This window comes from Triticum aestivum, chromosome 1D, assembly GCF_018294505.1.
Source record: "Triticum aestivum cultivar Chinese Spring chromosome 1D, IWGSC CS RefSeq v2.1, whole genome shotgun sequence".
In the NCBI taxonomy this organism is placed as follows: domain Eukaryota; kingdom Viridiplantae; phylum Streptophyta; class Magnoliopsida; order Poales; family Poaceae; genus Triticum; species Triticum aestivum.
The window spans coordinates 401,459,671-401,474,608 of NC_057796.1; the positions used below are offsets into that span (position 1 = coordinate 401,459,671).

Genomic DNA, 14,938 nt, shown 5'->3' on the forward strand with positions numbered 1-14,938 from the left:
TTGCTTGATTAAAGACGTGAAAAAAAACTCAAAGAACATCAAAAAAGAAACCTAGTTAGAAATAGTGCGTTGGGTATAACTTATCTATCTGTTTATCTTATCTAAATATCTATGTGTATAGATATGATTTTATAGTTTATTTGAACTTTATTCTTATTTTTCTAATTTTAAAATTATTTGACTTTTCTAAATTAATGTTGATTTTTTTCATTTTCCTTTTTTTGAAAATTTGTGGTAGTCATGTCACCACTGTATTGAACATTAGGGTCTAAACTTAGACTATTTCAGTAGTCAATTTTAAAAATATCGAATATCAAGTTCACATCGGTTTGGTTTCTTGCTCAAAAAATGTCACCGTGGTACAAAATATGTAAGATGATAGTGTCTGAGCATAAAATAATAAGATTAAAATTTATTAAGAAATAAACTAGGAAAAACTCATAGAATATTTCCCAAGATAAAAAGAGGTACATTACATATGCATATCTAAAAATTGTTATGCATGAATTTGATGCAGTTGCAAATACATAATCTTATTTCCAACCTTTTCTAGAAAGATTTATCCTCATCTACATACTCGCTCAATGACAAAATGAAATTCATATTAGTTTAATCTTTAGTCAAACTTTGTAAACTTCAAACAAGTTTATAGAAAAATTATCAACTTCTACAGTATCAAATGAGTACCATTAGATTCATCATGAAATATTTTTTTCTTATGGTGTATGTTTGATGTTGTAAATGTTTGCATTCTTGTATAAACTTTTAAGTTTACTGAGTTTGACTTTGGACAAATCTTACTTTGACATCGATAAAATGTTGGTCTATATCGTGGACATATCAGATAAAAAAAGGTCATAGCTTTCGATATATCAGCAGACGAGTGTGAAAATAACTTTTACATAATGATATTTACTGATAGTTTGGAGTGTGTTATACATGTATCATTAAACTCAAGTGCCAACCTATCGGCCGATATAACAGTTGTATCAGATCTAGATGATTGGCAGTAGTTTAAAGCCAAGAACGAACTCGCTTTTGTTAGCAAATAATAGATTTTTTTAGGCAAGCAAATAATAGATTGTATACAAGCATTAACGAACAGCAAGAACCGGGCTGGGCTTGAGTAAGCCTTGTTGAATCAGGCGTAAGAGCAAAGGGCCTGCTAAAGTTGAGCCTAGGGCTTTCTTTCATGGGCCTGCGAATGTGGGCACTACAGAATCTTCTCCGTGTTTCCAAAAAAAAAAAGAGGGAGGGGCTGCAGTGCAACGCCGCATGCATGCATGGTCAGTGCTGAGTACTCGGAGGGGAGAGAGCCAAATTTGGCGCGGAATGCAGGGAGGACCAGGTCTCTCCTCTTTGCCACCACCCCACGCATGCATGGGATCCGAACTCTGCGTGGGTCTTCTTCCGCTCCCCGTCTCTGCCTTGGTGTCTCGTCCACCCAATCCAAGGAAACGCAAGATCGAGCGCCCCAGTACACTTCCCAACCCTTGGAGACAAACAAATTCGTTTGATCGGTTTGCGAGGTGGTAGATCACGCAGAGATCCCGATCCGAGAGCAATTAGGCACGCAGCTAGCTCGTGGATCGATCGATCGATCGGAGTGATCATTGATCCAAGATGAACGATGTGGACGTCGGGAAGCAGATCCAGCAGATGGTCCGGTTCATCCAGCAGGAGGCCCAGGAGAAAGCCAGCGAGATCTCCGTCGCCGCAGAGGAGGTATGTACTGTATCTATCACCGTGTCAATCGACCGATCCTCTGCATGAATCTGTTCAACTTTAAAAGGTCGAGGATGAATCAATCTGAATATCTGATCCCTGGCTGCAGGATTTCAACATAGAGAAGCTGCAGCTGGTGGAGTCGGAGAAGCGGAAGATCAGGCAGGAGTACGAGCGCAAGCAGAAGCAGGTGGACATCCGCAGGAAGATGTGAGTGAGCAGAGCACATGTCGTCGATCGACATGCATTATCTCTCTTCATCCGACCGGCTGGACTGACTGCCATGGTGTATGAGTGCATGTGCAGCGAGTACTCGATGGAGCTAAACGCGGCGCGCATCAAGGTGCTGCAGGCGCAGGAGGACATCGTGGGCGAGATGAAGGAGAACGCGTCCAAGACGCTCGTCCGCGTCACCAAGGACACCAACGTCTACCGGAAGATCCTCAAGAGCCTCATCGTGCAGGTGAGTCAGTTAACTGTTGTTTCAGAAGAAGATACGGTGCAGAGGGACTGACCAATGAAGGGACGGACGGACGGAGCAGAGCCTGCTCCGGCTGCGGGAGTCGTCGGTGGTGCTGCGGTGCAGGGAGGCGGACCGCGTCCACGTGGAGCCAGTGCTGGAGGCGGCCAAGAAGGAGTACGCCGAGAAGCTCAAGGTGAACCTCCCCAAGATCATCATCGACGGCAAGGTCCACCTCCCGCCGCAGAGGCTCAACGACGCCGCCCACGGACCCGCCTGGTATACTCCATCCATTAACATTACAATGTCGATCAGTTGCTTGCTGGTTAGCCTTCATCTCATTGTTGAGTTTGGATAGCTCTGGCGGCGTGGTGCTGGCGTCGCAGGACGGCAAGATCGTCTGCGACAACACGCTGGACACCAGGGTGGATGTTTGCTTCAGGCAAAAGCTTCCTGAGGTACGTGATACTACATACGTGCTGCGCAGTTGTTTCCTTAATCCTCATCGCCATTCAGCGTTTGAAATGTTTCTCGTCTTGGTCTTGTGTCGCAGATCAGGAAGAAACTCTACGCTCAGCAGGTGTCACAATAATAAGTCTCTTAATTTAGTGTGCGCTGCCATTGTGTGATTTTTCTTCTTGAATAAAGCACCACAACCGGCCGGTTCGTGATGTGTTTGTTGTACTCTAATGTTCCTCTATCTATATATCGTCGGCTCATCGCCAACAATATATACCTACCTGCAAATGATATATTGCTGCATCTGTAAGTTGTAACTGAGTATTTTTCTTTTTTTGCGGGTGTAACTGAGTGTATTACCTCGGTGTCACCTAGTATTGTACTGTACATAGTAGCACCAGCAAAGACCATGAAAGGTTTTCGTTCGAAAAAAGAAACCATGAGGCAGCAAAAGAAAGAAAATAAAAAACAAAATAAAAAATTAGTAGCATTGGTATTACCCTTTCAAAAGAAAGAAAAAACAAAATAAATTTTTCTAAGGAAAAATAAATTAGGGGCATTGGTACTACCCTTTCAAAAGAAAGAAGTGATACAAAACTAAAACAAAATGAGGATAATCAAGTTTTTAAGGAAGACTGGATTAGTGGCATTGATATTACCCTTAAATAGGGAAGAAATGGTATAAAAACTAAAATAAATAATAACAAAACTTGCACGCAATTTACACATAAATTGCGCTTTGTTATAATATGCAAGAATAAACATGTAATCATGGATTTCTTTGCAAAAATTGAAGTTTTCTGAAGGAAGAATGAATTAGTTACAATGGTATTTGATCGATGGTGTCTCTACTTGTCTGAATCAAAATAATGAATTAGTGGTATCGGTATTACCCTTTAAGAAGAAATAAAAGTAAAAAAATGACAAAAATTGCACGCGGTTTGCATAGAAATTTCGCTTTTTTATAATATGCAAGAATAAGCACAAATGTTGAAATTTCACCCAAAAAAAGAGTTTCCTAAGTAGGAATGAATTAGTGGTATTGGTATTACCCTTAAAGAAGAAAGAAAATGAAATATAGATTTAAATAAAATAAAATAATGAAGTTTTCTAAGAAAGAATGAATTAGTGTCATTGGTTCTCCTTTAACAGGAAAGGAACTGAAAAATAATAAAACAAATAATAAATGTTTTTGCAAACAATTTACACAGAAGTTGCGCATTTTTGTAACATGCAGGAATAATAATATATTGTAATTGTCACAAAAAGGGAAGTTTCCAAAGAAAAATAAATTTGTGGCATTGGTATTATCATTAAAGAATAAAAGAAATAAAATAAAACTAAAAATATCAAGATACCAAAGTTTTCAAGAAAGAATGAATTAGTGGCATAGGTATTACTCTTTAAGAAAAAAGCTGAATAAAAACTAAAAAAAGTCAAAATAGTGTAGTTTTCTAAGGAAGAATGAATCACTGACATTGGTATTACCTTTTAAGAAGAAAGAAAATAAAATTGAAACTAAAATAAAATAAAAATAATGAGGTTTTCTAAGGAAGAATAAATTTGTATCATTAGGATTATCCTTTAAGAAGAAACAAAAGAAAACAACAAAATAAATAATAATAAAATTAAGATAAGGAACTATGAAGTAGTAGCATTATTATCTCTACTCCTAATGGAGCAGTTGGTAGGATTGCGTCCAGGTTTTTTTCGTCCCACCACTTTCGTCCGGTTTTTTTTGACAGGTTGTTTTTCGTCCCCTCCCATCAGCCCACCGGTTTATTTTTTCTCCACTATTTCCTTGTAAACAAACACTTTCCTACCATACAAAAGTCACAGATCTAACTTTCCTAATTTACACAATCAACCAATCCATCTCATCAATGCAATTTGCTTTAGGAAATAAATAACAGATTTTAAGGAAACAAATAACTGACATTAAGAGAAAAAAAATCCAATTTACCATCCCTTGATTCCCTGATTCTTCTCCATCCCGGCAAAATCTCCCTTGTCACATTAGAAAAGCCATACGCTGCCGCTCCTCTATCGATCCAACTCGATCATTTTCCTAGGGCATGGTTGTGGGGGAACCAGATCCTCTAACATTGAGAAGGAAAGTTAGAGAAGTTACAATACCCTAACTTTCCTTCTTTCTATCCATATGATTATGGCTAAAATGACTTGAATTAATTTGCAAACTGATGATCTACTGTGTACATTTATAGTAATTACGTACAAACAGATTGATGGTGAAATAAAATTAATTTAAATTATTTATATTTATAGTAAATACCAACAGTAAACAACTTACTAATTATCTACTAACAGTCCTTAACTTTCCTCCTTCATTTTACACTAGGAAAACACTGTAGCACCGTGACTTTCCTTCACAATGTTAGAGGATCCGGTTCCGGTTGTCGGACAACTCCGCCGCCACCGCCGCCGTAGCGGAACCAGGGTCCCAGCCTCTTCCGTCCAACGTCTTGCTCCTCCTCCGACCTCCCAGGCCACCGCCACCGCCCCTCCACCCCACCTGCCCCCTCCGCTGGCTGGTGGCCAACATCGAGGGAGTCGAGTGTGGCCTGGTCGAGGACCCCTACTCGTGGGACAACGACGCCGCCGCCATCGCGGAACCCCCAGGGTAGGGCGCGGCCGCTGCCGCGGCGGGCATCAAGGAGTGCCCCAAGGGCGTGCAATGGAGCGAGGGGGAGCATAGGTACAACCCTCCATTGTTTTCTGTATCCCGTTTGCTTCACTTGTCCTAAATCTAGTTGTTTAAAATCGAATTCTGTTCGTTTTCTCTTTTCTGTATCTGGTTGAGGAAGACAGGCTGCCATGGGTGCGTGCTTGCTAATGTGCGTGTGCGGATGTTGCTGCTGCTGTGCACGTGTGCTTGTGTGCCCCTCCTCTTGTGTGTTCTCAGTTCTAACCACCACATCCATGGAAAATTAAATTTCTTAGTTTTCTTAGGATCGTGTTGTTGGGGAACGTAGTAATTTCAAAAAAATCCTACGCACACACAGAATCATGGTGATGCATAGCAACGAGAGGGGAGAGTGTGTCCACGTACCCTCGAAGCGTTAGCAGAAGGCGGTTGATGTAGTCGTACGTCTTCACGATCCGACCGATCCGAGTACAGAACGTACGACACCTCCGAGTTCAGCACACGTTCAGCTCGATGACGTCCCTCGAACTCCGATCCAGCCGAGCTTTGAGGCAGAGTTCTGTCAGCACGATGGCGTGGTGACGGTGATGATGATGCTACCGACGCAGGGCTTCGCCTAAGCACCGCTACGATATTATCGAGGTGGAATATGGTGGAGGGGGCACCGCACACGGCTAAGAGATCAAGAGATCAATTGTTGTGTTTAGAGGTGCCCCCTGCCCCCGTATACAAAGGACCAGGGGGAGGGGCAGCCGGCCAGGAGGAGGGCGCGCCAGGGAGGAGTCCTACTCCCGGTCTACTCCCACCGGGAGTAGGACTCCCTCTTTTCCTAGTTGGAGTAGGAGGGGGAAAGGAAGGGAAGGAGAGAGGGGAAAGGAAAGGGGGCGCCGCCCCCCTCCTTGTCCAATTCGGACTAGAGGGGGAGGGGGCGCGTGGTCAGCCCTAGCCGCCCCTGCTCTTCTCCACTAAGGCCCATCTTGGCCCATTAAACTCCCCGGGGGGTTCCGGTAACCCCCCGGTACTCCGGTATGTGTCCGAAACTCCCCAAAACCATCCCGGTGTCCGAACATAGTCGTCCAATATATCGATCTTTATGTCTCGACCATTTCGAGACTCCTCGTCATGTCCATGATCATATCCGGGGCTCCTAACTACCTTCGGTACATCAAAACACAAAACTCATAATACCGATCATCATCTAACTTTAAGCGTGCGGACCCTACGGGTACGAGAACTATGTAGACATGACCGAGACACGTCTCCGGTCAATAACCAATAGCGGAACCTGGATGCTTATATTGGCTCCTACATATTCTACGATGATCTTTATCGGTCAAACCGCATAACAACATACGTTGTTCCCTTTGTCATCGGTATGTTACTTGCCCGAGATTTGATCGTCGGTATCTCAATACCTAGTTCAATCTCGTTACCGGCAAGTCTCATTACTCGTTCCATAATACATCATCTCGCAACTAACTCATTAATCACAATGATTGCAAGGCTTATAGTGATGTGCATTACCGAGAGGGCCCAGAGATACCTCTCCGACAATCAGAGTGAGAAATCCTAATCTCGAAATACGCCAACCCAACAAGTACCTTCGGAGACACCTGTAGAGTACCTTTATAATCACCCAGTTACGTTGTGACGTTTGGTAGCACACAAAGTGTTCCTCCGGTAAACGGGAGTTGCATAATCTCATAGTCATAGGAACATGTATAAGTCATGAAGAAAGCAATAGCAACATACTAAACGATCAAGTGCTAAGCTAACGGAATGGGTCAAGTCAATCACATCATTCTCCTAATGATGTGATCCCGTTAATCAAATGACAACTCATGTCCATGGCTAGGAAACTTAACCATCTTCGATTAACGAGCTAGTCAAGTAGAGGCATACTAGTGACACTATGTTTGTCTATGTATTCACACATGTATTATGTTTCCGGTTAATACAATTCTAGCATGAATAATAAACATTTATCATGATATGAGGAAATAAATAATAACTTTATTATTGCCTCTAGGGCATATTTCCTTCAGTCTCCCACTTGCACTAGAGTCAATAATCTAGATTACACAGTAATGATTCTAACACCCATGGAGTTTTGGTGCTGATCATGTTTTGCTCGTGGAAGAGGCTTAGTCAACGGGTCTGCAACATTCAGATCCGTATGTATCTTGCAAATCTCTATGTCTCCCACCTGGACTTGGTCCCGGATGGAATTGAAGCGTCTCTTGATGTGCTTGGTCCTCTTGTGAAATCTGGATTCCTTTGCCAAGGCAATTGCACCAGTATTGTCACAAAAGATTTTCATTGGACCCGATGCACTAGGTATGACACCTAGATCAGATATGAACTCCTTCATCCAGACTCCTTCATTTGCTGCTTCCGAAGCAGCTATGTACTCCGCTTCACACGTAGATCCCGCCACGACGCTTTGTTTAGAACTGCACCAACTGACAGCTCCACCGTTCAATGTAAACACGTATCCGGTTTGCGATTTAGAATCGTCCGGATCAGTGTCAAAGCTTGCATCGACGTAACCATTTACGACTAGCTCTTTGTCACCTCCATAAATGAGAAACATATCCTTAGTCCTTTTCAGGTATTTCAGGATGTTCTTGACCGCTGTCCAGTGATCCACTCCTGGATTACTTTGGTACCTCCCTGCTAGGCTAATAGCAAGACACACATCAGGTCTGGTACACAGCATTGCATACATGATAGAGCCTATGGCTGAAGCATAGGGAACATCTTTCATTTTCTCTCTATCTTCTGCAGTGGTCGGGCATTGAGTCTGACTCAACTTCACACCTTGTAACACAGGCAAGAACCCTTTCTTTGCTTGATCCATTTTGAACTTCTTCAAAACTTTGTCAAGGTATGTGCTTTGTGAAAGTCCTATCAAGCGTCTTGATCTATCTCTATAGATCTTGATGCCTAATATGTAAGCAGCTTCACCGAGGTCTTTCATTGAAAAACTTTTATTCAAGTATCCTTTTATGCTATCCAGAAATTCTATATCATTTCCAATCAGCAATATGTCATCCACATATAATATCAGAAATGCTACAGAGCTCCCACTCACTTTCTTGTAAATACAGGCTTCTCCAAAAGTCTGTATAAAACCATATGCTTTGATCACACTATCAAAACGTTTATTCCAACTCCGAGAGGCTTGCACCAGTCCATAAATGGATCGCTGGAGCTTGCACACTTTGTTAGCTCCCTTTGGATCGACAAAACCTTCTGGTTGCATCATATACAACTCTTCTTCCAGAAATCCATTCAGGAATGCAGTTTTGACATCCATTTGCCAAATTTCATAATCATAAAATGCAGCAATTGCTAACATGATTCGGACAGACTTAAGCATCGCTACGGGTGAGAAAGTCTCATCGTAGTCAATCCCTTGAACTTGTCGAAAACCTTTTGCAACAAGTCGAGCTTTATAGACAGTAACATTACCGTCAGCGTCAGTCTTCTTCTTGAAGATCCATTTATTCTCAATGGCTTGCCGATCATCGGGCAAGTCAACCAAAGTCCACACTTTGTTCTCATACATGGATTCCATCTCAGATTTCATGGCCTCAAGCCATTTTGCGGAATCTGGGCTCACCATCGCTTCTTCATAGTTCGTAGGTTCACCTTGGTCAAGTAACATGACCTCCAGAATAGGATTACCGTACCACTCTGGTGCGGATCTTACTCTGGTTGACCTACGAGGCTCAGTAGTAACTTGATCTGAAGTTTCATGATCGATATCATTAGCTTCCTCACTAATTGGTGTAGGTGTCACAGGAACCGGTTTCTGTGATGAACTACTTTCCAATAAGGGAGCAGGTACAGTTACCTCATCAAGTTATACTTTCCTCCCACTCACTTCTTTCGAGAGAAACTCCTTCTCTAGAAAGGATCCATTCTTGGCAACGAATGTCTTGCCTTCGGATCTGTGATAGAAGGTGTACCCAACAGTTTCCTTTGGGTATCCTATGAAGACACATTTCTCCGATTTGGGTTCGAGCTTATCAGGTTGAAGCTTTTTCACATAAGCATCGCAGCCCCAAACTTTAAGAAACGACAACTTTGGTTTCTTGCCAAACCACAGTTCATAAGGCGTCGTCTCAACGGATTTCGATGGTGCCCTATTTAACGTGAATGCAGCCGTCTCTAAAGCATAACCCGAAAACGATAGCGGTAAATCAGTAAGAGACATCATAGATCGCACCATATCTAGTAAAGTACGATTACGATGTTCGGACACACCATTACGCTGTGGTGTTCCGGGTGGCGTGAGTTGCGAAACTATTCCGCATTGTTTCAAATGTAGACCAAACTCGTAACTCAAATATTCTCCTCCACGATCAGATCGTAGAAACTTTATTTTCTTGTTACAATGATTTTCCACTTCACTCTGAAATTCTTTGAACTTTTCAAATGTTTCAGACTTATGTTTCATTAAGTAGATATACCCATAGCTGCTCAAATCATCTGTGAAGGTGAGAAAATAACGATACCCGCCGCGAGCCTCAACATTCATTGGACCACATACATCAGTATGTATGATCTCCAACAAATCAGTTGCTCGCTCCATAGTTCCGGAGAACGGCGTTTTAGTCATCTTGCCGATGAGGCATGGTTCGCAAGTACCAAGTGATTCATAATCAAGTGATTCCAAAAGTCGACCAGTATGGAGTTTCTTCATGCGCTTTACACCAATATGACCCAAACGGCAGTGCCACAAATAAGTTGCACTATCATTATCAACTTTGCATCTTTTTGCTTCAACATTATGAATATGTGTATCATTACTTTCGAGATTCAACAAAAATAGACCACTCTTCAAGGGTGCATGACCATAAAAGAGATTACTCATATAAATAGAACAACCATTATTCTCAGATTTAAATGAATAACCGTCTCGCATCAAACAAGATCCAGATATAATGTTCATGCTCAGCGCTGGCACCAAATAACAATTATTCAGGTCTAAAACTAATCCCGAAGGTAGATATAGAGGTAGCGTGCCGACGGCGATCACATCGACTTTGGAACCATTTCCCACGCGCATCGTCACCTCGTCCTTAGCCAGTCTTCGCTTAATCTGTAGTCCCTGTTTCAAGTTGCAAATATTAGCAACAGAACCAGTATCAAATACCTAGGTGCTACTGCGAGCTCTAGTAAGATACACACCAATAACATGTATATCACATATACCTTTGTTCACCTTGCCATCCTTCTTATCCGCCAAATACTTGAGGCAGTTCCGCTTCCAGTGTCCAGTCTGCTTGCAGTAGCAGCACTCAGTCTCAGGCTTGGGTCTTGACTTGGGTTTCTTCTCTTGAGCAGCAACTTGTTTGCTCTTCTTCTTGAAGTTCCCCTTCTTCTTCTTCCCTTTGCCCTTTTTCTTGAAACTGGTGGTCTTGTTGACCATCAACACTTGATGCTAGAATCTAAGCGAAACCAAACTATACGTAGTTTCCACCCAATCCAGCTCAAACTGTTTTCAAGGTTTGGATTAAACACACAAACTCAAACCATGGACAAAGCACAACAGTCACGTAACTGACTAGTGAGTATCTGCTGCTCGGGGTGTTGGAACTTGGATACAAACAAACTAAAAGAAGGCAGTTGCTGTTCAGGTCATGATTGTTTGCTCAGGGTGTGTTGGTCGCTGGCGTCTCCTGTGTTAGCTAAAACGGACTCACGGCACGTCGGCGATCACCGGAGACAACAAGACACGGCGGTAGAATGGACATAGAGAATTTGGTGGCGGACAAACACCTCGCCGCACCGATGGCTTTTCTGTTTTTCTCCTCGAGTACGAACTCGATCCGCTTGGTACAATACACATGAGGGAGGGGGACTTATACGCGCACGCACTTATGCGCCGCGCTGCGCTCTCGACACACCCCACTCGCACACTCGCCACGTCCCGCGCTCCACGGCTCGCGCACCCGACGCGGCCGGGTCCAGCGCCCTGACGCGATCACTCCTCCGCCTATTGCGCCAACTAACACACCCACGCACGAAGACGCACGCACACACGCACCCGTGCCCTGCATGGACCACTCTTGGCACGGACACACGCACACACAGCCCTGTGCCCTGCACGGACTACTCCTGGCGCACACGCACGCCGGTCACCACCGTGCTGGTCACGACTTCCCAACATCCTAGGTTCTACACCGGCATCGGCGTGGTCATGGATGTCACCCATATCGCCGGCGTGGTCATGGAGGTGCAGCAGGTCCAAGTCGAAGCACTATAGCCCGTCCAGATAACCCACGGCGAAGTCAAGATCATCTTCTCCCAAGTCAGAGGCGTCCATGGAATGAGTACGCACGTGGACGAAGTTTGGGATGGACGATGGATGGATTGACAAGCGATTGAGCGTGCTGGGAAGGCGGTGGCATTTGGACCTTCGCTTGAGACTAATCATCAATCCGGTCTCGAACCATAGTTTGCGGCAGTTTTCAACCGATAAGTCTGAACCCAACCCAAACCTATCGAGTCCGTTATTAGCCACAACCAGAACTGAACCGAATTGTTTGTCTATCTAAATCCAGTAGAGACCAAACTAGTGAGACCAAATCAAAAACCATACCAAAAACTAAGTTTTGATCCAAACTATTCCCAGGTTTACCTGGGCGCATCCGTCATGCCGGACCTGGCTCACGCTGGCACATCCGATCCCACATATATTCGTCCTCATCCCCTCCTCGGACCAAACCCTAGCCACTCCACTTCACTCCCCTCCACTCAGCCACCCAAGCTCCCGTCCGGCGATCTCCGACCTTTTTCTGCATGGCGGGCAGCGGATCCGAGTCCTACACCTCCAAATCCGTCGACCCTGAGCTCATCCCGCGCAACCCCGAGGAGGATATAGCCGTCCAGCTTACGCTTCTCCTCTCCCGGGAGGAGGCTGCTTGACGGCAACACTCGAACTCCTTCCGTCGGGAATCCATTGTGTCCGCCAAAATGTCGCATAAATCCGCCGCACCAGCAATTTACATAGTGATTAGTAAAACGCTCGTGCGTTGCTACGTGCTACAATCCATATAAATGGATCAAACAATGATCTTCTCCAAGGTCGAAGCTCATTTCTCCCTCGATCTGAGTACCGAACGTACGGCACCTCCGAGTTCAGCACACGTTCAGCTCGATGACGTCCCTCGAACTCCGATCCAGCCGAGCTTTGAGGGAGAGTTCCGTCAGCACGACGGCGTGGTGATGGTGATGATGATGCTACCGACGCAGGGCTTCGCCTAAGCACCGCTACGATATTATCGAGGTAGAATATGGTGGAGGGGGCACCGCACACGGCTAAGATATCAAGAGAGCAATTGTTGTGTTTAGAGGTGCCCCCTGCCCCCGTATATAAAGGACCAGGGGCAGGGGGCGGCCGGCCAGGAGGAGGGCGCGCCAGGGAGGAGTCCTACTCCCGGTCTACTCCCACCGGGAGTAGGACTCCCTGTTTTCCTAGTTGGAGTAGGAGGGGGAAACGAAGGGAAGGAGAGAGGGGGAATGAAAGGGGGCGCCCCCCTCCTTGTCCAATTCGGACTAGAGGGGGAGGGGGCGCGCGGTCAGCCCTAGCCGCCCCTGCTCTTCTCCACTAAGGCCCATCTTGGCCCATTAAACTCCCCGGGGGGTTCCGATAACCCCCTGGTACTCCGGTATGTGTCCGAAACTCCCCAAAACCATCCCGGTGTCTGAACATAGTCGTCCAATATATCGATCTTTATGTCTCGACCATTTCGAGACTCCTCGTCATGTCCATGATCATATCCGGGACTCCTAACTACCTTCGTTACATCAAAACACAAAACTCATAATACCGATCGTCATCTAACTTTAAGCGTGCGGACCCTACGGGTACGAGAACTATGTAGACATGACCGAGACACGTCTCCGGTCAATAACCAATAGCGGAACCTGGATGCTCATATTGTCTCCTACATATTCTACGAAGATCCTTATCGGTCAAACCGCATAACAACATACGTTGTTCCCTTTGTCATCGGTATGTTACTTGCCCGAGATTCGATCGTCGGTATCTCAATACCTAGTTCAATCTCGTTACCGGCAAGTCTCTTTACTCGTTCCGTAATACATCATCTCGCAACTAACTCATTAATCACAATGCTTGCAAGGCTTATAGTGATGTGCATTACCGAGAGGGCCTAGAGATACCTCTCCGACAATCGGAGTGAAAAATCCTAATCTTGAAATACGCCAACCCAACAAGTACCTTCGGAGACACCTGTAGAGTACCTTTATAATCACCCAGTTACGTTGTGACGTTTGGTAGCACACAAAGTGTTCCTCTGGTAAACGGGAGTTGCATAATCTCACAGTCATAGGAACATGTATAAGTCATAAAGAAAGCAATAGCAACATACTAAACGATCAAGTGCTAAGCTAACGGAATGGGTCAAGTCAATCACATCATTCTCCTAATGATGTGATCACGTTAATCAAATGACAACTCATGTCCATGGCTAGGAAACTTAACCATCTTCGATTAACGAGCTAGTTAAGTAGAGGCATACTAGTGACACTATGTTTGTCTATGTATTCACACATGTATTATGTTTCCGGTTAATACAATTCTAGCATGAATAATAAACATTTATCATGATATGAGGAAATAAATAATAATTTTATTATTAGCTCTAGGGCATATTTCCTTCAATCTTTCACTTGCACTAGAGTCAATAATCTAGATTACACAGTAATGATTCTAACACCCATGGAGTTTTGGTGCTGATCATGTTTTGCTCGAGGAAGAGGCTTAGTCAACGGGTCTGCAACATTCAGATCCGTATGTATCTTGCAAATCTCTATGTATCCCACCTGGACTTGGTCCCGGATGGAATTGAAGCGTCTCTTGATGTGCTTGGTTCTCTTGTGAAATCTGGATTCCTTTGCCAAGGCAATTGCACCAGTATTGTCACAAAAGATTTTCATTGGACCCGATGCACTAGGTATGACACCTAGATCAGATATGAACTCATTCATCCAGACTCCTTCATTTGCTGCTTCCGAAGCAGCTATGTACTCCGCTTCACACGTAGATCCTGCCATGACGCTTTGTTTAGAACTGCACCAACTGACAGCTCCATCGTTCAATGTAAACACGTATCCGGTTTGCGATTTAGAATCGTCCGGATCAGTGTCAACCTTGCATCGACGTAACCATTTACGACTAGCTCTTTGTCACCTCCATAAATGAGAAACATATCCTTAGACCTTTTCAGGTATTTCAGGATGTTCTTGACCGCTGTCCAGTGATCCACTCCTAGATTACTTTGGTACCTCCCTGCTAGGCTAATAGCAAGACACACATCAGGTCTGGTACACAACATTGCATACATGATAGAGCCTATGGCTAAAGCATAGGGAACATCTTTCATTTTCTCTCTATCTTCTGCAGTGGTCAGGCATTGAGTCTGACTCAATTTCACACCTTGTAACACAGGCAAGAACCCTTTCTTTGCTTGATCCATTTTGAACTTCTTCAAAACTTTTTCAAGGTACGTGCTTTGTGAAAGTCCTATCAAGCGTCTGGATCTATCTCTATAGATCTTGATGCCTAATATGTAAGCAGCTTCACCGAGGTC

At 44.2% G+C, this 14,938-nt stretch overlaps 1 protein-coding gene across 1 annotated transcript; it reads left to right on the forward strand.

The window, feature by feature from the left end:
* The first annotated feature begins 1,381 nt into the window (after positions 1-1,381).
* LOC123171223 (V-type proton ATPase subunit E) lies at positions 1,382-2,978 on the forward strand. The gene is made up of 6 exons (XM_044588823.1): positions 1,382-1,725; positions 1,835-1,935; positions 2,032-2,188; positions 2,268-2,464; positions 2,544-2,643; positions 2,739-2,978. Exons 1-6 carry the CDS (start codon positions 1,624-1,626, stop codon positions 2,775-2,777), a joined length of 696 nt encoding a protein of 231 aa, XP_044444758.1. The 5' UTR covers positions 1,382-1,623; the 3' UTR covers positions 2,778-2,978.
* The last annotated feature ends 11,960 nt before the right edge of the window (positions 2,979-14,938 follow it).